Below are 26,593 nucleotides of genomic sequence, written 5' to 3'. Positions count from 1 at the left end.
TCTTGTTGCCTTTTCATGTAACGTTAGATAATCAGTTTGTCATTATCCACAAAATGCCTTTCTGGTATTTTGATTGATGCTTTTTTAAAGTCTTCTAATCCATGAACATGGAATAACTAGAGTCATTTTTATAACAGTGAATAATACTGGTTTTGAGTAATGCTGGTTTTCTGGATAATACTTTTTCCCACATGATTTTGTGAAAACCTAGTTTTAATTATTGGCTTCTTTTCTGTGTACTAAAGAGACATTTTAATAAAGCCAGTGGTGTGTATGAAAATAAAAGTATGGAATTTAGGGAGTTCATTATTTTATTTTTTATTAGTTATATGAGTATAGTAACTTTTCTGTATAGTTCAGGGATTGGCTGGTTTCGGAATAGTGAAAAAGTTATGTATGTTTTTCCGGAGATGTCAAGTTGTAAGGTAAATCCCAACAATTATTCTCATGGTTTCTATTTTTTTTAAGCATAGATGTATAATTTTAGGATTATATGCCTTACATACTTTGTCAGATAAGAACTTTAGTAGCTTCTAGGGAAATCCTGAAGTGCAAACAAATGTCATTTGTTGTGGATTCAGTAACAACAACTCTGTAATGAAATTAAAAATTATCAACAAATGTCTGCCTCCAAAACATAAATTTAGATAATTGCAAAGTGAAATTAAAAATGGAAATTATAGACTCTTTGGATCAGAAATATGATTAAAGCACGACATGTTAAAACCTGTAGGTTAAAGACAAGGCTAATATTCAAAGGGAAATTTATAACCTTAAATCCGCTAGTAACAAGTAGAGAAGAGAAAAACTTCCACATGTTCATCTCTGCTGCTGGGGGAAAAAACAGTAGTATCAAACTAAACCCCAAGCAGAAGGAAGAAGTTAATAATCAGAAATACTATTTTTGAAGATCGAGCAATAAAAGCAAAAGCTGATTCTTTGTAAACTATGTAAGGATTAAAAAAAAAAATCTTAGTAAAGATCCAGAGGTGATTCTAAAAATAAGAGAAAATTATATACAACCATATACCAATGATGTCCATTTTACCTAAGAAAATACATTTTTATGCTTGACCTAAAGGAAGTAGAAACCTTAAAATTTTTTAGCAATTTTGGAAGTGAAAATTATACTCAACAATCCGTCTCTGAAGAAGTGATTGGGCTTAGACGCTTTACCAGAAAATTCTGACAAATCTTTGAGGAATAGGTAATTCATATTTCGTAAAAACTGTTCTAGAGAGTAGGGAAAAATAAGACTTCATTTTATGAAGCAACCTACGGCATACTGTAGCACAAGAAAAGAAAATACATAGGCCAGCTTTACTTCATAACATGGTTTTCTCTTGTGAATGAAAGGATGGTTCAGTATTAACAATTACATTTCACTGCATTAACAAAGGAAAGACAAACAATAATGTGATCCTTTTAGTAAATGCCAAGTAAGGATTTGTTAAAATTCACCAGCCATTCACGATAAAAAAAAAAAGAGAAGTTGCTTTACCCTCACAAAGGGAACCTGTGAGAAACTTTTTGTAAATAGAAAACTTTGATCATTAAATAGCGATTTACTGGAAGTATTAATATTTAATTTGAAAATAAAATGATGTCTGTTATTGATGCTGTTATTTAGAGCTGTGTTGACAATTTTGGACAATGAAATAAGATGGGAAAAAGAAATTAATAATGATTGGTAGAAAGAGAACCCAAGAGAATTAACTTATCAAACTGTTAGAAGTAAAGAAGGAAAGTAACAGCTACCTGATAATAAGGGTAACATGTATCAGTAGCTTTTCTATGTACAAGCAGTAACCAGTTAGAAAGACGGTTTCACGGACGATAGTTATTTTAAAAAGTACATAGAATAAAATCCCTCACTCCCTCCCTGCCAAAAAAAAAAAAAAAAAAGACAATTTCAAGACTGTATAAAGAAAATGGACCGAATAAAAACCTGAGTTAACAAAGTTGTACCGTCTTCCTAGATGGGAAGTCTTGATTTTCTTTCGCAGTTAGTGTTCAATTTTCTAAGTGGTAATTCTTTTTTAAAAGCATTTGAATACTGCAGAAGTTTATAAAGTGAAAGTATAGCCCTTCATCTTAACTCTCCCCCATTTCTGGCCAATTCTAGCCTCTAGAGGTAATCACTGTTAACTTTAGTATGTATCCTTCTAGACCTTTTTCCATGTATCTAACAACATGTAGTCATTCTTGGCTAAGAATGGAGTACATAAAATACCTTTCAATATTACCTTTTTGAAAAAGTTACTTGAAATATTTTAGTGCCCAGAAAGGAAAATTCATATTAAGGATATAATATAGAATAATGTTATATGTCTTCGGGTCTTAACATCCATACATAACTAAGCCCAGGGGAACATCTTCACCTTTGGGCGTCATAGGTGATTGATTGCCTAGGCCATGTTAATGAACTTACATATATTGTAAAGGATTCCCTGGGTGGTGTAAGTGGTTAATGCGCTCAACTTCTAACCAAAAGATTGGAGGTTCAAGCCCACCTAGATGCGTCTTGGAAGAAAGGCCTGGTGATCTACTTCTGAAAAATCAGCCACTGAAAACCATATGACACACAGTTCTGCTCTGACACAGTCGGGGTTGCTGTGAGTCAGAACTGAATAGACAACAACTGGTGGTTTTAACATTGTAACATTTGGAGTCCCCTTTAGAAGTGACTCTTTCTGAAAGAAACCTTAAAAGTTAAGTAATACCGTTTTCTTATAATGGATAAAAGAAATTTTCTGGAGAAGCTCTTCATCCTGTCTCAGAAGTTTAGTTCAATATGCCTGAAAATGTTTAATGCCCAACAGCAGCAAGAGCAACAAGTTAACAATTGAGTATCGCATCTATGCCTTAAAGACTAAAAGGAAATACAATAAAGTATGTGTTGGTGTGATTATTTTTCTTTCATTCCCTCTCCCCGTTTTTTCCTGCAATTTTTTTTTTTTTTCAGTTTCTCACGTTTCCTTTGAATATGTATTTGGACAAAATATGTGACTAGGCAGTTTATATAAACTGTATAAGTGATTAGTACAATAATATAGAAAATATACTAAATTTTACTAACAAATGTTAACACTAATAAGATGACGTTTTTGTCTTACTGCTAAAGATTGATACAATATGAAATGAAATATTCCAAAGAGTAATATTATATGAGTACACAATTTATACTGCTTTTGAAAGTGTAAATTTGGGAAAGCCTTTCTGAAAAGCATTTAGGTAAGAGTCTTAAAAGTATCCTGTCTCCCAGGAATTGCACTTCTGTGAATGTACCCTAAGGATGTAACCTCGAAGAAGAAGAGTTGTAGATGCTCATCATAGTGTTATTTCACAATAGCAGGATGCTGAAAATCATTCTACCTATCCAGTAAGGAGAGTGTGTAAATAATGGTTTGATATAATATTATTCATATAGCCATAAATAGTATTGACAGAATCTTTTAGGACCTACAGGTATGCTTGCTATATAATTCTCAGTGAGAAAATTAAGTGTGATTACAACTGTGTTTAAAAATTAATACAAAATATAAGTATACATATTCAGAAATACACTGGTATGTGAGCAAACATACCAGTTCTAGGAGGAAAAAAGCTAATCATCGAATTAGTAATGTTTACTTCTAAGCATTGAGATCAGGGGTCGTTTTACATATACAGTAAAACCCGTGAAAGCTGGAACTTGTGTAAGGCAGAAACATGTCAGAGAAGGAAAACTCACATTTTCCACTAATAGAGAGTGATAGAAAAGTGTTAAGACTGCACCCCATCAAAGACTGAAAACTTGCGAGACCTGGAAAAACAAGGCAGTCCCTGAGTTCTGGCTCAGAGGTTTCACTGTATATTTTAAAATCACCTTGCCTTATTTTCTTTAGTCAGTGGATACTGTTATTCTTGGTTTTCTAGTTATGTATGCACAGGTTCCTTTTTAATACTGAAAAAGCCACTTGATTTATTTTTGTTTTTTAGGCCAAGATAGCCAGGTTAACAAAACGGTTTGGAGCAGCCAAAGAAGATCTTAAGAAAAGACAAGAAGTAAGAATTCTATTTGTGCATAATTAATATTGAGCTTTAAGTGGTAATCTTAGGAAATGCTGAATTAGAAGGCAACAACTTTTTTTATTACAGGTCTGAAGTTTCACTTTCATACTTGCATCTCCTGTATTTTGTTTCTGAAGCTGCAGCTCTAGAACTAATTATTAACCTAACCTTTTTCTAATCCTCACTACTCTGATACATCAACACTGTATTAACCAATTTAGGATATGTTGTTGTTGAGGTGTAATTTTTCATCCATCTTTAAAATTGTATTTTTGGAATTTGTCTTACCATGTTTCTTTTTACGTTCTTGCCAGTGTCCTAGTCTAGTCTGTCATCATGTTCCTTAGAGTATTTTATATTTTAGTATTCCACTGCCTCTGGTAGCCCTTTCCTCCCCTTTCTTTCTTCCCTGTGTAGTCAGTTCTCTGCTGTGCTGTTAGTGTCATGAATAAAACCAAAACCAAACCAAATCCAGTGCCGTCGAGTCGATTCCGACTCATAGAGACCCTATAGGACAGAGTAGAATGCCCCATAGAATTTCCAAGCAGTTAATTAGATCAGGCCACTTTATTGCTTTAAACATTTCAATTATTCTTTTGAGTCTAAAATTAAGTCCAAACACCGTAGCATAGCATAAGCTGTCTCCTACAGTCTGCTTTTTGCTCTTTGTGTTTTCATGTTATTCTGTAGTACATATTTTTAATATAAACCAAAAAAAAAAACAAAAAACCAAAACTATTGTCGTCAAGTTGATTCCGACTCACACTGACCCTATAGGACAGAGTAGAACTGCCCCATAGGGTTTCCAAGGAGCTGCTGGTGGATTCGAACTGCCGACCTTTTGTTTAGCAGCTGAACTCTTAACCACTGTGCCACCAGGGCCCCATTTTTAATATAGTACTTAGTATATTGGATCATAGTTCTTAGATTTTTTCTTGGCCTCTAATTTTTTTTTTTTTTAGATGAAGGTTTACAGAATAAACTAGCTTCTCGTTAAACAGTCAGTACACATATTGTTTTGTGACATTGGTTACCAATGCCGTGATATGTCAACACTCTCCCTTTTCGACCTTGGGTTCCCTATTACTAGCTTTCCTGTCCCCCTCCTGCTTTCTAGTTCTTGCCCCTGGGCTGGTATGCCTGTTTAGTCTCGTTCTGTTTTAGGGGCCTGTCTAATCTTTGGCTGAAGAGTGAACCTCAGGAGTGACTTCACTACTGAGCCAAAAAGGTATCTGGGGCAATACTCTCGGGGTATCTCCCGTTTCTGTCAGGCTAGTAAGCCTGTTCTTTTTCTGTGAGTTAGAATTTTGTTCTGCATTTTTCTCTAGCTCCGGATTTCTTTTTCTTCTTGACTTTTTCTTTTTGGAAAAGTTACATCTCATTTTTTTGTCTTGATAGCTCTATTGCCTGGCACATAGCTGTTGCCAGTAATAGTAATTATTTCAGTGTGAATTATTGCTGTAGGACTTCTCTTTCTTGATGTGGTTTCATATCTTCCTTACTTTAAAAAAAATTGTTTTGAGATAACTATAGACTCACAGGACATTGTAATAATAGTGTATAGAGTCCCATGAACTCTCCTCCCAATTGCACTGTCTTATATACATGTAGTACAGTATCAAAACCAAGAATTTAGTATTGTTATGATTTTGTTAACTAGTTTACAGGCCCTGCTCAGATTTTACCAGTTTGTTCATTTGTTGTGTGTGTGTGTGGTGCCATGTGTAGATTTATAAAATTACCACCACAGTCAAGATATGTGTTCCGTCATCGTAAACGCCTTCATTCTGACCCTTTATGTTTTCATCCTCACCTTCACTTTCCCCATACCCTGTTCCCTGGCAACTGCTAATCTGTTCTCCATCTCTCTTATTTTTTTACTTAATTTTTTAAGTGTTCTCTTTTTTCCAGAGCCACTGACAGTTTTGTTCTGCACAGACTGATCTCACCAAACATTAATTTGGTCATACCCCTCAGTTTTTTTATTGCTATTATAGCTGTTTTCAGTAGTGTAATTCTTTATTTCTGAGTTCCACTTTTTCAGCTTTGTTTCTGTCATAATGTAAAAACTGGGCGGTTTTATTTCTCATATTAGAAAATGGATACAAAACTTTTTTCACCTTTCTTATTTGATGTAAGTGAACCAAACACATGGCTTTGAACTTTTTCCACTATTTTGTACAGTATGAATTTCCATTATTTCCCCTTCATCCCTGTGGCTGGACTAATGAACATGCTGCCCATCGTGTACTTTCTAATTTTTGTGCATAAAACTCCTTCCCAATTCTTCTCATTTATTTAGTTAAAGGAGATAGATGGAGACTTTAAGGAATAAAGAAAAAATATTACAGCCCCTGAAGAATTTTTTTGAAGAGCTACAAGTAGTATTGAAACAAGGAGCACATACTGTGTAATTTCTAAAAATAGGAAAAGATTAATTTGATCAATTTAGAGGGGTGTGGTGCTTGAAATGTTAAGGTGGTCTTGAATCTTTCAAGTTTTGTTCATTATTTCATTAGCTTGTGGGCCAGGCCAATTTTAAATTTAAAACTTGGACATCTTTCTACCCATTCTTGTTAATATTTTTCTCCTTTCCAGACAGTCATGATTTCTATAAATTTCCAGAATTTTGTTGCTTCATTTCCTAATTCTTACAAAGGTGACTTATATGTATAATATTTTTGTTTACTGTACGTGGTTATGTATGCCATTTTCATTATCATTTATTACATTGCTTCATGGTCATTATTGTTTGTTCTACTTTATTTTTAAACTTATTTTGTTTGAACTATTTTCCTCATTTCTAATTACAGTACCCACTATTATTTTACACTTGTTTCCTGCTCGATTTTATATATAGGAGAGATATAGAAAGGGAATGATTAGCACTTTAGCTTTCCAGTTTATCAGAATAAATAAAGAATAAAACTTTAAATGCTTTTTTTCTGTTTAGATTTGCTCCTTGGCCCTCTGATATTAACCAATTAAAAACAAACCCCATCATTCAGGTTTGTCTTATTAACATTTTCTATTTTAACTTTCTAAAGAACAGAAAACCCCTGTAGGCAGTTTCTTCTAATACCAATTCATACTATAACTTGTTGTACTGCTTTATGACTGGTAACTCTACCTTGCATCCTTTCTAGTTCTTCTTACAAAAGAACTGATGAGATTTTTCTCATGCTTATCCTGTATATTTGAAAATCAGTCACCTAATTGATTCCCCGTCTAATTTTGGATTAAATCTAAATTGTCCACTGTTTTTTCAGGTTCTCCATCAATTGACACCTTACCATGTTCAAAGCTTTGCTGCTTTCTCTATACTTTTACTTTTTTCTGTTTTTATCCTTGGAATGTTCTTTCTTTTAACCATTTCTAGTGTACTGATTATCAAAGACCTGCTTGAAGATGCATTCTCTTCCCCCCCAAAATTTTTTTTTAACATTTTCCATTGGTGTTACTGTTACTTTATTTTGCTTTTCTATTTGTTTTACGTTTTTGTCTTGTGTTCACAGCCACATTTTAAGCCCCTTCAGAGCAGATTATTTTAGTTCTGTCTTTAGTCCCCACTGTACACATACCTACTGCAATTAGTTGATTAAAGTCATCTCTTTATCCTGTAAAAAGTAGCAAAATATATTTGTTGTGCGGAGGGAAAAGTGATTAGTTGCATCTGCTTGCTGTGATCCTAAGCATTAGCATCTTTGGTTTAATGTCTGTTACACTTTCACCTGATTAAGTTTTGAGTGGGTTTATTTTATTTATTTCTCCCAATTCAAGAAATAAATGATAGTGTAATTAATAATGAAGGTACAAATAATAACAATATGTAACTATCAGAATTCCATTTTTTATATTCTCTGTTTTTTGGAGGGAGAGGCTGAAGGAAGTTGATACTTAGAATTGTGACATTTTTGTATAAAATTATTTATGTCACATATAATAATAATATGAAACCATTGCTGTCGAGTCAATTCTGAGTCATAGCAACCCTATAGAACAGAGTAAAATTGCCCCAAAGGGTTTCTAAGGAGCGGCTGGTAGATTTGAACTGCGGACCTTTTGGATAGCAGCTGAATGCTTAACTACCACACCACCAGGGCTCCTTATGTCACATAGTGGTGGGTACTTATTTTTTAAAGCAAAAATCTTAAAAATAATTTCGATTTGAAAGTCTTGATTTGTGACTTAGGATACCACTTATTTTAATTACTGATGGGGAGTGGGTTTCAAGGAATAAATATCTGTCTTGCTTGTTGTACTTCTGGTGCTAATAGGATACCTGCTATGCCTGCTGTAAGAAGCCCTGGTGCTGCAGTGCTCGGCTGCTAACTGAAAGGTCTGTGGTTGGGACCCACCAGCTGCTCTGTGGAGGAAAGGCCTGGCCATCTGATTCCATAAAGATTACAGCCTAGGAAACCCTATGGGGCAGTTCTACTCTGTCCTATAGGTTCACTGTGAGTTGGAATCTACTCAGTGGCCTATAGCAGAAGCAATATCTGCTGTATCATAGGCATCTGTTAGATATTTATTAAATGAATGAGTCCAGTTATTCTTTAGATTCATATCGTTAATGTTTATTGACCCCTTATAGCATGTCAGCCGTTTTCACTTTATTTACTCTTCACAAGAACACTGAGGCATAGAAATTATTACATTTACCTTTCAAATGATAATAATTATCCTAAATAGATTAAGTGACTTGTTTAAGATACTACAGCTAACAAGTGACAATATTAAAATCCAAATTCTTAACTAGTAATCTTTTACACTGTCTTAGAGCAGTAACAGATCATATATTGACAAAGCATTTAAAGTTCTTTTTTTTAAAGTTCACCTGTATATTGTATAAGTTTTATTTTACCTTGATGTTTTTTTCAGAATCCACCAAACCCACCTGTATCGCCAGGAAAGCCTGGAAATGATATCAATAGTAATAATAATGTGCCCTACAGGTGAGAATTGTAAATAGTATATTTGTCCAGTTTTAAAATAACAACAAGGTTCTGATTTTAGTTTATAGAAAAACCATAGAATGTAAGCCTGTGTGTTTATGTAGAGATGAATATTAAGTGTACTGGATTAAATTATATTTTCTTCTGCTTTGTTATAAGTGTTCCACTGTATTACTGTTGCTAATTATAAGGCTTTTCTTGGTCAATGCAGATTTCTTTAACCACTTGTGGTAAATAAAGTATCCTTTCAAGTAATTCCGAAATGCTTTGGTTGGGGATGAGAAAGACTTCTCTCTGTAGTTGTTGGGACCTACATTCGGTCATCAGGTAAAAGTACTGAGGACATTAGAATATGAGAGGAAAACTCTTCTCTAAAGCTATAAAATAGCCATTGCCTTCGAGTTGATTCCAACTCATAGGGACCCTATAGGACAGAGTAGAACTGCCCCATAGAGTTTCCAGGGAGGACTGGTAGATTTGAGCTGCCACCCTCTTGGTTAGTAGTCATGCTCTTAACCGCTGCACCACCAGGGCTCACTAATAGACCCCAGTATTAACAAGGCCCTGGTGGTGCAGTGGTTAAGTGTTCGGCTGCTAACCAAGAGGCTGGCGCTTCAAATCCACCAGCTGCTCCTTGGGGCAGTTCTGCTCTGTTTTGTAGGGTCATTTTGAGTTAGAATCAACTTGATAGCAATGGGTATAGTAAGAAGGCTCTGTGCCAGCTATGTCTAAGTGCAGTCACTTGTAGTTTAGTGCTGTAAAACACAAGTCTGTCTACCCTTTTCTATGGGCCATTGGTTTCTCTATACATAAATTGGTATCCTCCATAATGGCATGTCCGTTGACAATTTATGTGAATATTAATTTCATAGAAATGCAGGCACAGTGAGACAGATGCTGGAGTCCAAAAGAAATGTAAGCGAGAGTGCACTGCCATCCTTTCAAACCCCGGTGAATACAGGTAACATTCTCTTAACACCAAAATACCTTTTCTTAGGAATTTAAGTTTTTTGTTTTCTTTTTGTACAATCTTTTAAGTTTGAAATGACTAAAAAATTAGGCACACTGGTCCAAAATAGAGATCTGATTTCAAAATTTAAAAAATTCAGGATCACAGTTAAGAGTGTGTAAAAATCTAGAAAACCAAATCTTTTATGTCAGACAAACACTTTGGTCTTCTGAAGGCTTTATGCGCTTAAAAATTAAGAACTGTAGAGAGCTTTTGTTTATTTGAGGTATATCAATCGATACGTACTATAATAGAAAAAAAAATGCCATTGAGTTGCTTCAGGCTCATGACAGCCCTCCATGTGTTGCAGAGTAGAATAGCGCTCCCTAGCGTTTTTAAGCTGTGACCTTTCAGAAGCAGGTCACCAGGTCTTTCTCCCGAGGCACCTCTGGGTGGGTTTAAACTGCCAGCCTTTAGTTAATAGTCAAGCACTTAACCGTGGGTGCTATTCAGGGATTCCTAAGTAAAAATATCTCCTAGTAGAAATTAAAACTGATAAACTTTAAAAATATTTATTCATTTAAAAATACTACTAATAAGCCCATTATGTGTAACACAAATAACATTTTTAATGAAAGATCTGTTCCAAAACAAAACATCAGTGAAAAGAGTGTTATTATTTTATATTTTTACAAATCTCTTTCATGTCTGTCTTAAAGATATTAAGACAGCTGAAGTCAGCTGGATTCTCGTATCTACGCCTGCATTCAATATGTTGTTTTTGTTGAAGTATTTGAAGGACATTCAGCCTTACACTGAATATATAGTTGGAAAAGGGAGGAGTGTTTTACTAGCCCTTTTAAATAATTGTGGGTAATCTTTGAAACTGACAAGTATATTTTATTAAAAGTTAGTTGAAAAGTTGAATCTGAAACCATACCGATAAACTTTTCTAATTCATTAAACTTTTCTAATTCATTTACATTAAAATCCATTTATCCGTCTTGTACTTTGGAGGGATCTATTGCTAATTTCATTCATTGATCATTTGGGATATACTAGTTCACTGAGTTGTGCAAGTCTTCCATATGTTGATACATTCCATGAATAAATATAAAAACAAATTGCACCTGTTAATTTCATCATCAGTTCTCCTTAGAAAAATCTTCACAAATTTGGGAAGTTGCCATTGTCACAGTGGCAAATACAAACTTCCCCCCAAATTCTAATTTTTGTTTTAAAGCTCAGATTTAATGTTGCCAGTAAATACTGTATAGGGTTGTTTTCTTGGAAGTTACTGCCTTACATGGTTTATTTTCAAGAAAAGATCTGCCATGTACTCAAACGTGAATAACCATAGTATGTTTTTAAGTTGTTCTTTCAAAGAAAAATGGCATTCTGTGAAAAAGGCTGCTGGTCCAGTTTACAGCTCAGACACTGAGCAAGCCACCCTACTTAGCCATGCAGCAGTGATGCATGTATACTTTCTGTTTTCTTCACACAGAATATTAAGATCTGTATTCAAGGGTTGAGATTTAATGATATTAATAGTTTTACGGCTCATCAAGGGCATTCTTTCTGTTTGTTTGCTTAAGATGCTTTGATTGTTTTTTACTGTGAATGTATGATGGTAAAGAATACAGTTACAGTTTGGCACTACTACCTTGGTTTTTCCTTCTAGGGTACCAGAAATTTTATCATTATTGTTTTTGTTCTATCAGTGCAAATGTCCACACAGTGAAAAAGTCGAATAATGTCTTATTATTGTTACAAAAATAGTTTTGACATTGCAGACTCCCCAAATATCTTATGGACTGCACTTTGAGAGTTGCTGCTCTCGTGTGCTTGTAATTTCTGAATGACGAGAAATCAAACGAGAGAGAAACTTGGTCATCTATTATAAACCTATTCAAATGAAACGCATACAAGTAGTTGAATCAAAATCACTATACAACCAGTGACCAGCATTTTGCTTTTCTCTGCTCTTTTTTGTATGCTCCCTCATTGCTTAATTCATTATCCATCTTCACTAAGTGCTTTTTCCCCATCATATAGTATCAGTAGAGGGAGCCTTTCCTTATTAGTTTCTCTCCCAAGGAATTCATTAACACTTGATCCACAGATAAAGGTTTTTCATAGTCGTTATATAATGGCCTGATTTACCTGTCACTCATTAATGGTGAGAACTTTTTGTATATTTACTGTTTGCGTTTATATACTGTAGGCACTCTAAAAAAACAAACAAAAAGCAAACCGGTTGCCATCGAGTCAGTTCTGACTTACAATGATGGTATAGGACAGAACAGAACTGCCCCATGAAATTTCCAAGGAGTGGCTGGTGGATTCAAACTGCTGACCTTTCAGTTTGCAGCCCAGCTCTTAACGACTATGCCACCAGGGCTCCATAGGTGTTCTAAGTCATATGTAATGTTTTTAGAGTAGTTTCAATTATATATATATATATGTATGTATGTATTTTTTTTACACTTATTTATTAGTTTGTTGTATTTTTTGTTTTTCCAGTTCTGAAGTAATTATAGTAATTTTCAGAGATTGTTTTGCTAGTGAGGTAGCAGTCATCCATACTAATCATAAATCATGTGCTATTTCTATATTGTACCAAACACACAACAAAGTGCTTATAAAAATTTAGTTCTGAGAACTTACAGAATTTGAATCTGGAAGTAATTTCATTATCAAAGATTTTATGGGATCTAGTATAATGTGCTAAATTTGCATGCGGTATATTCTCCTAGCTGATGCATTTAAACTGAGACTTCTCTTTTCTTTCTGTAGCAACTTCAGCCAGTCTTATCACTCCTCCAACTGTTGTCAGTAGTCAACCTAAATTGCAGACTCCAGCAACCTCAGGTTCTCTGACAGCAACATCAGTTCTTCCTGCACCCAACACAGCTACAGTAGTTGCTACTACTCAGGTGCCTAGTGGAAATCCTCAAACTACAATCTCTTTACAACCTTTGCCAGTGATTTTGCATGTACCTGTTGCTGTATCCTCCCAGCCTCAGCTTCTACAGAGCCATCCGGGGACTTTAGTGACCAATCAACCTTCTGGCAACGTTGAATTTATTTCTGTGCAAAGCCCACCTACAGTGAGTGGTCTTACCAAAAATCCAGTATCTTTGCCATCCTTGCCAAACCCCACTAAACCAAACAATGTTCCTTCTGTGCCCAGTCCTAGTATTCAAAGGAACTCTCCTGCCAGTGCTGCACCGTTAGGAACAACACTTGCTGTACAGGCTGTTCCAACAGCACACTCTATTGTACAAGCCACAAGGACTTCTTTACCTACAGTTGGCCCATCAGGACTCTATAATCCATCAAATAATCGAGGTCCTATACAGATGAAAATTCCAATTTCTGCTTTTAGTACTTCATCTCCTGCAGAACAGAGCAGCACTACTACCCCAAGAATTGGTAAGTTAGTATGTATGTTTAATAATAGAAATGTAAGCATATAAATGCCTTTAGATGATTGAACTTTTTGGGGGAGGGAATGGCTAGTGTTATTTGAAGAGCAGAGTAAATAGAATTTCCTTATGTTTAATAATTCTTTAGATACCTAAGAGAAATGATAATGTTTAAATGGGATAGGGAGAGTGTATTTTGAATGAGAGGTTAGTATTTGTATTTTATCTTTTAGTAGTTTTCCTAATTTGGGTGAATTTTACAAGAATATCTGAATAGAACAATTATTTTTAAAGTATCTAATTGACTTAGTATATGCTTGCAAGAGAAAAATGCAACTCTTTGTATGTTCATCACTCACATCTTCCAAATTTAAACAGTTTAAAAATAGATTCTTCCCCCTCTAATTTACTACAGAACGATTGCTTCTATTATTTATTTTTCTTTATGATATGTGATTATGTTTGTATTTACTTAGAGGTATTGCAAAAAGGAGAACTTGATTTTACCTGAATTTAAACTCAGTAAAACTATGCTATGTCTTCTTGATCCTGAAAGCATACGTTCTGTACACATTCCTTAGCTTGCCTCTTCTTCATTTCTGACTTCACATTTACTCTTAACTATGTTTGGAAAGACAGGCAAGAATGGGTAGACATCACATGTAACTATAGTATCTGTCTTACTGATAAAGTGACTATGAAATTTAAAAAAACAGATTCTGAAGTACAAAATTACTTTTATAAGTGAGATATTCAAGCGGTTTTATTTGTCATATAGCCTTTAGTATTGTACTTACCCTCTAAATGTGTTCTCTTTTTATAAAATAATGATTGTATTTCACAGTTGCTGAGGGAGTTAGTGAGTTGCAGATCAAAATTAATATTGAGCAGAAGCTGAATATCATTGTCATGCAGTGAACATCTGTGATATAAGAGCCTGACATTTTATCTAAAAATGCAATTGTTACTAATATTAGTACATATAATTTAAATGTTTGATGTAGTGCAGGAATAGTGTTTCTTAGCATTGTGTGCCACCACAGTATTCCTTAGACATTATTATTCATGTTTCCAGTATTAAAACAAACAATATTAAAACAAATGCTTTTAACTGAGATTAGTGGACAAGCAAGATTCTTTTGTGGTACTTCCTTTTTCTCTAATTCTTTTTTTTTCCTTATTATTCATATTCCCAGATGAGATATATTCCCTTTTATAGAACTTTCCTTGAAAGATCATGGCTTGCAAAAAACTAAATTAGGGTTTTTTCTTGTGTTTAATTTTATCAATATGGTCTTCCCAGTGTTACCTAGCTGATGTACCTTTTCTTAATTAGTCATAATAAATGTCAACCTTTTTCTGTGTGTGTTTAATTATTTGACTGTTCATAATTGTTTTTGTATATCAAATTAATATTTTTCATGATCATTATCTAGTACGACATTTTACTTCTGTGATAGTATACATTTATATGGAAACTTACAAAAGTTTATATTTTAACATACTTATTTAACGTGAGTGTGTGTGTACACAAATGTATTAAAGAGACTTTTCCTTCCTAATTCTGTTAAGAATACTTACCTGCATTTACCGTGTTGGAAAGTGAATTATTAATATTAACAATAAATCTGAATGACAAGCTTTGCATGTTCATACAGTTGATTAGAATGAGATCCTGTGAGATCATATGTGTTTTGATCATGCATAATTTTAGGGGTACCAGAAATGAGGTTAGCATAGGCATTGGTTTGTTTGGGCTTCCCAAAACGTAAGCTGAAGCCAAATAGTCAAATTTGGCTGTACATGAAGGTGAAAGCCAAACTTCAGTATATCCTTCATGTGATAAATTAATTAGGCTATGTAATTAAAACTTTGAAGTCTTCTACTTTATAGGCTTTAGTTACTTAATGAGAATGTATGCTGATATAATTAGACTGTATGCATTTGTATATATTTTATTATAATTCAGTGTATCCATATAGATTAAGTTAGTTTTTTCTGATGATAGTAAAGTAAAAATCTCCTAGAGGTAGCTTAGAAATTTGGGGCTCAAATTATGGCTGAATTCATTTATTCATCAAATATTGAATGCCTGTGTTGTTCTGAGGTCCTGCAGGCACACAAAACTATATAAAATAGTCCCTATGCTCACTGAATTCACAATCAAATAGGGAACTTGGCCATTACATAAGTAACTATAAATGTGATGAGAGTTAAGATATGCTTCTGGTTGTGAGAGGATATGGGAGGTCTGGGAACGTTTGAGAAAATCAATGAAAGAACGAGGGAAATAAAACCAAACCTGTTACCTCGGAGTCAGTTCTGACTCAGGGCAACCCCATGTGTTACAGTGTAGGGTTTTCTTGCCTGTAACCTTTACAGAAGCAGATCATAAGGCCTTTCATCTGTAGCACCACTGGGGTAGCTTTGAACTGCCAACCTTTAGGTCAGTAGACGAGTGCTAACTACTCGCACCACCCAGGGACCTGTGCGGGAATAAGGGAGGTATTAAAGATACTTTGTTGGAGTGACATAACATGAGCACTAGCTGCAGTGTGGACAGTTGTTTTGGAGGGGATTAGAATGGAGGTAAGGCGATCAGTCAGGAGGCTCCTGCAGTCATCTAGATCAGAGATGGTGGTGTGTAAAAGACTTGAAAGTTATTCAGGAGGTACAATTGACAGTACTTGGTAATTCATTGATAAAAGATTAGGTGGGTAAGGGAGGTGGAGAAATTAAAGATGACTCAGATTCTAAGACCTTGTTAAATGCTGTAGGAAGAACAGATTTTGGAGGAGAGTTATGTATAATTCATGTCCAATGTCCCCTCTCAGATTTTGCTAAGTATCTTTTATTCTAAGAGTATAAAAAAAGTGTAGTTTTAAAAAAATAAAACTATTGCTCTATCAACCATAGTTTCATTTGAATTTCTTCAAGGGCAGAATTAAACTAGTGAGGAATTTGCCCTCTATTTGTGTTCCTACAGTAATTATCCAGCACCTCTTAAGGGACACTATCAACTGGCATTCCTGTAATGTCATCAGTGTATCTTAATACTGTGGCATGTAGGTTCAGTAACCTAGAATTAGTTTTATATTAAGTACATAGTCTGTGAGATTTCATAGTCTAAAACATGCTAGTTTGTAATAAATGAAGTAATTTTAAGATGATTTTTAAAAGTAAATAATATATTAATATGTTTTTCCTACAAAAAGAATAATTCAGAAGGGTAGGGAGAAATTACAAGGGCATCATTTTTTACATCCCTATCCTGGAATAACCTTTATTAATACATTGATGTTTATCCTAACTGATTTTTTTTTAAGTACAGATTTGTGTATGTACATGTGAAAATATATAGTTTTATTTCTTTTTTTTAATTAATAGCTTACGTGTATTCTGAAGATTTGCAAATGAAAGATATGCCATATCTTTAAAGGAGGTGTTATTCCCAGAAAGCGACATTAGAAAACCTGATTAACTTAATTCACCACGTTACCAAAGATGAAAAGCTTAAATGATCACCTCAATAGATGTCAAAGACATTTGACAGAATTTAATACCTTCTCCTTTCTTTCCTCAGTTAGAAATTGGGGTTAAACATACTTGATTTATTTTTATGCTGTCCTGGAAGTAATTTTTATACATTTTCCCTAGAAAATTAATACAAGTTAATTGAAAAATGAATAAAGAAAAGAAAGATCATCTGTGATTGAACTACCCAGATTATGTGTGTGTATTTTCTCTGAATCACTGTGTACATTTCTACTGTTTTCAACTATTTTTTTTTTTACTGAATTTATTACAAACATTTTTGCCCTGTCATTAATTATTCTTCTCTAAAAGTGTACATGGTTTCAAGGAATTATATTTTACCATTCCCTCATGTTAGAACATTCAAGCTTTCTACGACTTAAGTAATTTCCCTGAGCTATTCTTTAGCATAGAATTAGAATTGCTGTATCAGTGAATTTGTGAAGTTCTTGAAAATCTGTGTTATAGATTTGCCCTTCTGAAAGATATTTAGCAATGATCTAGGAAAGTGTCTGTATATATGTGTTACATGTTGGCAGACAAAATTAGTTGTAGAAAATTAAATGAATTTTGTATATAAAGCAGCCTAACTTTTTACATTTTGTGTTTTTATAAATGGCTCTGATTTTTTTTTTTTTTAACCCCCTCAGAAAACCAGACAAACAAAACAACAGATACTTCTGTTAATAAGAAAGCAGCTGATAGTACATCACAGGTAAGATTTTCTCTTTTACTTCAAGGTAAAATTCTAATTACAGTCCATAGGAAAATGAATTTCCATCAGTATTCTTTCGTATGATGAAAAGTATTCTAAATCTGTTTTTTATAGCTGTCCACATATTTTCTAAGAATTTCTTTGTGGCATTTCAAAGAACTCTTTGCTTGACGATTCTCTTAAGAGATAATTTATTGTATTAACTAACTGCTTGGGTTATTCAATTGAAATGTCATTTGCCTTCCTGTAGTATAAAAATTCAGTTTATGTGGAAGCTTAAGGGGCAGTGAGTTTGTTTTAATGGTGGTGGAATAATTTGAAAAAGGATAGCGTGAATGGGTGTATAACTTGAAGAATGTAATCATTGTGAACTGAATTGTACGTGTAGAAATTGTTGAATTAGTGTATGTTTTGTGGTGTATATTTTGACCCAAAAGATGATTCAGTCTCTATAAAGGAAGCATATGTAGTTCTCCAAGCCCATCTTTTTTGGAGGGTCTCACAGGCTTATCACCTTCATACACCATTTTATTTTCTTCAGAGCTGATCAGAAATATCTTTCGAGGAAGAAAGTCTTGGTCTTTCTGATAGTTTATTAGCAGTTTGCTAGTACTTTCTCATTTTAAATCTTGTAAACCACCTAGTAGTAGAATAGCTACTTCTTTCATGTATTAACCTTGTTCTTCCTCGTTCTGCTGTGTTGCTTTGTTGTTGTGTTCTTAGTTATCATCAAGTCTTTTCTGACTCATATTCCTTTAAGTGTAATAAATTTATAGTGAAGCAATTAGCTTGTTGGTAGTTTTTATTTCTTTTTTAAAGGCACTCCTGTATTATCCCTGGAAAAACAAAAAGTATTGAGTATGTCAGATAGGAATAAATGCCATGAATTCTAAAACATTGGGGCATAGTGATCTTTAATTATGACTGTTTTCCTTTGAGATAAACTTTGACCAAAGATAGATATATACCGAGGTTTACAAATCAAATTAAAGGTATTTAAAAAAAATATTTCTTACAGATCTTAGCAGTATTTGTATGTAATAAGAAAGGTTAAAGTTGTGATTTTTCCAAGGATGTCTTGCGGACTCTAGCTATGCTTTCAATTAAAATTATATGAAGTACTTTCTAGAAGTCATGTGGTATAAGAAATGTGAATTCAGTGATGTTCAAGTGACATTTGTAGGAAGTCTAGGTGTACTTTACAAGTAAACCTGAAACTAAACAAAGAATTTACATCTTTAATTTCCTCGGTAAATTTTTTGGACAGGTTAAGTAACACTTTCAAAACAAGAAAATGATGTTGTAATGGCTCAGTTTCAGCATTTTGTAAATTGCTTCTAGGGCTCTGCTGTCTAATATGGTAGTCATTAGCTACATGTGGCTATTTAAATGTAAATTCAGCCACAGTTATGAGTTAGTCAATTTCTTTCTTTTAATTTTGTGTTTGCTTTGCTTCATAAGTTTTGATGCTCTACTATTAGGTACATATTTATGTGTAATTGTTATCTCTTCTTGATATATTGACCCTTTTATCATTATAAAGGAGTCTCTGAGTATCACAAATGGTTAAGCGCTTGACTACTAATTGAAAGGTTGGCGGTTCGAATTCTCCCGGAGACATCTCAGAAGACAGGCCTGGCGATCTGCTTCCGAAAGATCACAGGCTTGAAAGCCCTATGGAGCAGTTCTACTCTGCACACAAGAGGTTGCCATGAGTCTGAATCAACTCTACGGCAACCAACAACAGCAACAACAGCCATTACAAAGCTTCCCTCTTTGCCTTTTGTCTGGTATTAACATAGCCACAGCACCTTTTTTATGCTTAATGCTTGCATGTTATATCATTTTTCTTTGTGACTTTGTATTTAAAGTATGTATCTTGGAGACAAACTGTAGTTATTTTTTTAATTTCTTACTTTGTTGTGCCATATTACAATCCCTACATTTTTATAGTAGTAGTCAATATAATTATTGATATGGTTGTATTTAGGTAATGAGGTCTGTTGTTCTATTATTTTTTATTTGTCTCATCTGTTCCTTGTCTCTTTGTACCTTCTTTATGTTGTGTGAATTTTTTCAAAGCATTCTTATTCCTCTTTTGGCTTTCTAATTATAAGTGGTTCATTTTTTTAAAATCAGTTCTTTTAGGGTTTATGGTTTGACTTCAGATCTTAAAGTTATACCGATATAACCCAAACCAAACCCATTGCTGTTGAGTCGATTCCAACTCTTAATGACCCTTATAGGGCAGAGTAAAACTGCCCCATAGGGTTTCCAAGGCTGTACTCTTTACAGAAGCAAACTTCTACATCTTTCTCCTGCCACATCTTTGTTCCATGGAGTGGCTGGTGGATTTGAACCACTTACCTTTCAGTTAGCAGATAAGCGTTTTAACTGCTGTGCCCCCAACCAACCAAACCCATTGCTGTCAAGTCGATTCTGAACTCATAGCAACCCTGTAGGACAAAGTAGAACTGCCCCATATGGTTTCCAAGGAGCAGCTGGTGGATTCAAACTGCTGACCTTTTGGTTAGTAGCCATAGCTCTTAACCACTTCACCACCAGGGCTCCTTAAAGCACCATATGCTCTTTTAAAGAAATTAAGAAAAGGAGAGATATATAGTCTATCATATTTATCCTCATATTTACGTTTTATGGCCCTCTTCATTCCTTCCTATAAATTTCCCTTCAAACTGAAGAATTTCCTTAAGCTCTTCTCACAGTGTAGATCTGCTAGTGATGAGTTTTCTCATCTTTTAATATCCAAAAATATATTTTGTATCTGTTGCCTAGGAGAGCTTCACTGGATTTAGAATTCTTAGTTTATGGTTTTTAAAATTATTATTCAGCATTTTGAATAAGTTGTTCCAGTGTTTTCCTGCTTTCATAGTTTCTAATCAGTAGTCAGCTGATGATGCTTGGCCCTCTGTAACGTCTTTTTTTCTGATCACTTTAAAGATTTTCTGATCCTCTTTGGCTTTCAGCAGATTGATTATGATATGTATAGGAGTGAACTTCTTTGTGTTTACCCTACTTGAGTCTCATTGAGCTTCTTGGGTTTATAAATTAATGTTTTTCTCCAAGCAATTTTGATAAAAAATTTTGGGCCATTATTTCTTTAAATAACTTTTTGACCCCTTTCTCTCCTTACTTAGAAAAATGTAGCCTTTTTTTTTTTTAAACCAAATTTGGGAAGGTTTTGGTCATTATTTCTTTAAATAATTTTTTCCACCTCTTTCTCTCATTTAGAGTGTCCAAATACACACATGTTGCACTATTTCTTGCTGTCTCTTAGGTGTCTTAGGCTTTCATAGTTTTTTTCTGTTTGTTAGACTGGGAAATTCCTATTGATCTAGCTTCAATTTCCCTGTCTTTTTTTTTTTAGCTTCTGCCACCGGCAAGCTACTCTTGAGCCTTCCTACTAATTTTTCACTTTAGTAATCATACTTGTCAGCACCGAAGCTTCTATTTTTGTTTTTCAATTTCCATTTCTCTTTTAATAGGTCCTATTTGTTCATTCATTAATATTATGTTTTCCTTTAATTTTTTTGAACATAACTTAAATAGCTGCTTAGAAGTCTTTGCCAGATGAAACATCTGGATCCACTCAGACAGTTGCTAAGTTGGGTCCCACGTTATTGGTCTTTGCATGTTTGTCTAGTAATATTTTCATTGAAACCTAGACATTGTAGATACTTTGTTATAGTGAGTAGATCCTGTTATTTTTTTTAGGAAGTGTTGGGAATTTTTAGTTTGGAATTTTACAGATTTGTAGTGTTGGGAACTTTTAGTTATGGCTCATACAAATTTGTGTTGTTTGTAAATAAGTCACTATCTGTGAAATCATCATAGAATGATTTAAAATTACAAGATTTAGAATTGTATCATTATATTGGGATTGGGCCTGAGTTTTACAAAGTCAAGAAATTATTTAATTTTGCAAAAGTTGAGTTTGCAGATGAAAACTGATCTGTTGAATTGATATCAGCGTATCATAGAATAAATTATACCCAGAAAACCTGGTGCCATTGAGTAGATTCTGACTCAGAGTAGAACTGCCCCCTGTGGTTCCCAAGGCTGTACTCTTTACAGAAGCAGACTGCCATATCTTTATCCCATGGATCGACTGGTGGGTTCAAACTGCCAGCTTTTCAGTTAGCAGCCAAAGGCCTAACCTCTGTGCCACCAGGGCTCCTTAGAATAAATTATAATTACCATTTATCAAGCAAATACTATGTACCAGGCCTCGTGTTAAGCTCTTTATGTAAATTATATGGATTAATCTCCAGAATAGCTTCCATATTCAAAATTTTGGAAATTGAAGAAATTGTCAGTTTAAATTCACATAGCTAATAAATATTGGAGCTAGAAGATGACTCAGTCTTTCTGATTCCAAAGTCCACACTTTTAAAGTCTGTTGTACTGCCTTCCTTTTTTGTTGGTATTATGTGGTTTTTAAAGGTTGTTTTTTTTTTAAGATTATGTTTCTAATGACTTTACACAGTGGGTTGACTTTGGCCAAATTGGATATCCAGTTAATAGTATAGCATCCTGTATTTTACCTTACTGTGTTAGTTAAGTTGTACTGCTATAACACAAATACAAGTGGGTGCATTTAATGAACAGAAATTTATTTTCTTACACTGCTGGCTAAAAGTCCAAATCAGGGTCTCAGCTGTATTCATTCATTAGCCCAGGCATTTTTTGGTCCCTTGACGTTCTTTGGCTTGCTAGACAATCTTCACGTGGTGTCTCTCTTCCTCTGTGTGTGTCTTTCTCTTTTTGTCTATTCTGGTCTTTTTATAACTCAGAAGTTATTAGGCTTAGGGCCCACCCTAAAATGGTATGGCCTCATTAGTACAACAAAAGAAAAACCCTATTTTCAAACTGGTTCACATCTGCAGGTATAGGGCCATAAATTCAACACATGTTTTGGAGAAAAGAATTCAATTCATAACAAATATACCGTATCATTTTTTAGTTAAAAAAAATTTAGATTTTTTTAAGTAACCTAAAATGCTCCTTGGAAACTCTATGGAGCAGTTCTACTCTGTCCTGTAGGGCCGCTATGAGTCAGAATCGACTCGACGGCAACGGGTTTTTTGTGGTAATACTAGCTTTAAAGATTGCCTTTGATGTTTTGGTGGATTAACACTGGTAACTTAGATTAGAATTGGTCAACATTTTAAATGTTGGAAAATAAGTGAGCTTTGTGTTCAAATACTTATAACTCTAAAGCATTTAACCACTTTTAATAGCTCTATGGAGCTGGTAGGCTTATTTTAAGAACTTGTAGAATTTCTTTTGAAAGTATTTGAAAATTATTCTTGCATGGAAGATGTTTAACTCATGAATATCCTGGGGCATTTATTTAAGCAAACTCTGTTTCTTCAGGTAAAAGCCATTTGTGAGTCCAGATTGAACCAGCCTGTTCATTATCCTTGTATCTCCTCCCTGTTACTTCATTTTCCCTTTATATCTGCCAGTTTGCAAATTGTAAGAGCTTTATTTTTCAGACTGGGAAAGCCATAGCCAGTGATTCAGGCGGTGTCATTGATCTCACAATGGATGATGAAGAGAGTGGAACTTTACAAGGTACTAAAATAGTAATTGTACTAAAGAATGCTTTGATACCATTTTTGTTTTTTCTCTTAATAAGGCATAATATTTTATGAAGACAGTCTCTACAACATTATGCTGGGTGTATTTGTATCACTTTTGAAATTAAATAATGCACACGGGCAGTGTTTCATTCTGTTGTACGTAGGGTCATTATGAGTAAGGACTGTCTTGATGGCACCTAACCACAACAATTATTATTACCTTAAAATCATTAAAGAATAACCTAAAGATTTAAAAAATCGTGTTTAGGGAATAAGATAGTTAAGTTGGTTTTAGAAAAACAAAATTAAGTAGCTTTGCAGTTAAATATATGACAGTAAAATCAATTTTGTATAAAACTGAAGTAACATTGGGAGATTTATATCTTTATTCATCAGGGTTGAACTTATACCAATATGATTATTCTTAAAAAGCTTCAGGTTATCTACATTGCTGTCACAGTTATAGACAGGCTGTGTGAATATAATGTAGCCCCAGGGGCAAAAATAAGTACAGGTCATTTTTGAGAGGGTGCAGATAGGACTAACTCTGGATAAGAAAGCAAAGTTTGTTTTAATGCTCATGACATCTCCCTTTCTAGTATCACTGCCTCATGTGATCACTTTCCATTGCCCCACCTTTAGTGAGGTGTATCTTAAATTCTCCCATTCTAGAGTGCATTGCTCTCCAAAAGTGTCAGTTGCTAAAGTCTTAAATTTCATGTCCATTTTAGTAAGAAATTTCATAACACTAAAAAATCAACAGGGGAAGAAAATCAGTGGGACTTATTTTGGATAGAAGTACTTTTAGCTTATCCTTTATATTAGTGTATAGTGGTTTCCTATTTTTAAGAGCATTTTTATCTAAGATACAGACCTTTATTTTCTAGGGTATTGGAGACATTTTTTTGAGGTTACACATTCTCTGTTTTTTTAAAGAATGGATAATGAGAATAAGCAGCCATCTTGTGTTATCAGACAAAGGAGCCTAAACAACAGTAGGGTATTTGGAATTCAAGGTTACTGATGAAAAACTCGTTAGTTTATAGGTATTTGCCTAGGAGAATGTCCTGATACATCTAGTTAAATATATAGATATATAGTCACATAGACAATGAAATTATTTTAGTTGACATGATACTGTATTAAACCCAGAGGTAGGATTTATCTATAAGAAATATAAAACTGAATTTTAGTAAATGTGAGTTAAGATTCTATGATAGGACCAACAAGTTACTTAAGCTCCCTGACTCAGTTTTCAAATTGACAAAAATGCACATAATTATAACAGAAAACAATTGTTCTCTTAAGAGGTAAATGTGATACCCGAGTGTCAAGCAGAAGTAAATTTCACACTAAAGAAAAAACCTGTATTTCTAGATTCTTTTTCTTTCAATAATCGTAGTGTCTCACTTTTAATTAACAGACCCTAAAAAACTCAATCACACGCCTGTATCAACCATTGGTCCTTCTCAGCCTGTGACTCGACCGTTACAACCCATACAGCCAGCACCCCCTCTTCAGCCATCAGGGGTGCCAACGAGTGGACCATCTCAGACAACAATACACTTACTACCTACAGGTAAAGTTACCAAATCAGTGAGCTGAAACTTTAGTTTTGACTACAGAGAAACATGATTGAAATTGAATGGAAAGGTTATAAGAGATTATGCATAATTTCCATTGTTTTTACTTTTTTTTTATTATTCTGTAGATGAGGGTTTACAGAGCAAATCAGTTTCTCGTTAAACAGTTAATACACATACTGTTTTGTGACATTGGTTGCCAACCCCGTGACGTGTCAACACTCTCCCCTTCTTGACTTTGGGTTCCTCATTTCTATTCGTCTAGCTTTCCTGTCCCGTCCTCCCTTCTTGTCCTTGCCCCTGGGTTGGTGTGCCCATTTAGTCTTGTATGTATGTTTGGTCTCTTATTATTGTTTGTTTTATGGCCTGTCTAATCTTTGGCTGAAGAGTGGACCTCAGGAGTGACTTTAGTATGAGTTAAAAAGGTGTCCGAGGGCTATACTCTTGGGGCTTCTCCAGTCTCTGTCAGACCAGTAAGTCTGGTATCTTTTTGTGAGTTTGAATTTGTCCTGCGTTTTTCTCCAGCTCTGTCCAGGACCCTTTATTGTGGTCTCTGTCAGAGCAGACAGTGGTGGTAGGCGGGCACCATCTAGTTGTGCTGGACTCAGTCTGGTAGAGGCTGTGATAATTGTGGTCCATGAGTCCATTGGACTAAGTTTCTCTTGTGTCTTTGGTTTTCTTTATCGTCCCTTGCTCCAGACAGGGTCGGACCAGTGGAGTATCTTAGATGGCCGCTCACAAGCTTTTAAGACCCCGGACGCTACTCACCACAGTATGATGTAGAACATTTTCTTTATAAGCTGTTAGGCAATTGAACTAGGTGTTACCTGATCTCATTGTGATTTTGAAGACAATGTGCATCTTTTGAGTGAAGAATAACTCAACTGACCCTCTAAACTAGCTGCACTGGTAGAAAGAATGATTATAAAGAAGACTTTTAAAGCTATTATGTCTGTGTTATCTGCCGCTGTAAACTGAGAAAATAAATGTAGTTTCTTTAGAAGGGATGGGTGTGAAGATTAATTCTGGGTATAATCAAGGAAGTGACTGATGACTCATTTTTAAATGAGTTCTAACTTCAGCTAGTTTTAACTGGCTTAATACTACCATTAAAATGTATACACTTAATATTTTACTTGCCTACTGCTCAAGAAGGTGTAGATCAGAGATTTTAAGAATGTTTTCTATATCCTGTGTGCTTTTTTAAAGCCAGTTACGAATATTTGTTTTCTTGGTAAAGCAGTTTATTGCTTAAAGATTTTATCTTTAAGAAGCACTCTTCTCAATAAGGAGAATGTTGAGTTCACGTAGGATTTTACCCAGTGAAATCTTTCCTGAGGACACTAATTTGTAGGGATAAGGATATTTTCTATAGTTATTCACCAACCTGTGTATTTATTTATTTTTATAATTTATTTATTGTGTTTTAGGTGAAAGTTTACAAATCAAGTCAGTCTCTCGTACAAAAAGCCATACATACCCCACTGTGCACTCCCAGCTGTTCTCCCCTTAATGAGACAGCACATTCCTCCTTTCCACCCTGTATTCCCTGTGTCTATTCAACCAGCTCCTGTCCCCCTCTTCCTTCTCATCTCGCCACCAGACAGGAGTCACCCACGTAGTCTCATGTATCTACTTGAACCACAAAGTTCACTCCTCACCAGCATCAGTGTCTGTCTTATAGTCCAGGCCAATCCCTGTCTGTATAGTCAGTTTCAGGAATCGTTCCAGTCTTGGCTATCAAAGGGTCTGGGGACCACGACTGTCAGGGTC

General features: G+C 34.6%; 1 protein-coding gene across 3 annotated transcripts in view; it reads left to right on the top strand.

Moving 5' to 3' along the window:
• ATF7IP (activating transcription factor 7 interacting protein) overlaps window positions 1-26,593 on the top strand; it is a 119,954-nt gene that overhangs the window by 76,551 nt on the left and 16,810 nt on the right. For all 3 annotated transcript variants that reach the window (XM_023554539.2, XM_010595070.3, XM_064284547.1), the window contains 7 exons: window positions 3,982-4,047; window positions 8,935-9,008; window positions 9,881-9,969; window positions 12,754-13,392; window positions 17,570-17,634; window positions 23,151-23,229; window positions 24,661-24,816. In XM_023554539.2, coding sequence (XP_023410307.1) covers window positions 3,982-4,047; window positions 8,935-9,008; window positions 9,881-9,969; window positions 12,754-13,392; window positions 17,570-17,634; window positions 23,151-23,229; window positions 24,661-24,816 — 1,168 coding nt within the window. The remainder of the gene's footprint in view (window positions 1-3,981; window positions 4,048-8,934; window positions 9,009-9,880; window positions 9,970-12,753; window positions 13,393-17,569; window positions 17,635-23,150; window positions 23,230-24,660; window positions 24,817-26,593) is intronic.

Source organism: Loxodonta africana, chromosome 4 (genome assembly GCF_030014295.1).
Source record: "Loxodonta africana isolate mLoxAfr1 chromosome 4, mLoxAfr1.hap2, whole genome shotgun sequence".
Lineage (NCBI taxonomy): Eukaryota > Metazoa > Chordata > Mammalia > Proboscidea > Elephantidae > Loxodonta > Loxodonta africana.
Note: the sequence above shows the minus strand (reverse complement) of the source record. Positions and strands in the feature narration are given on the sequence as shown.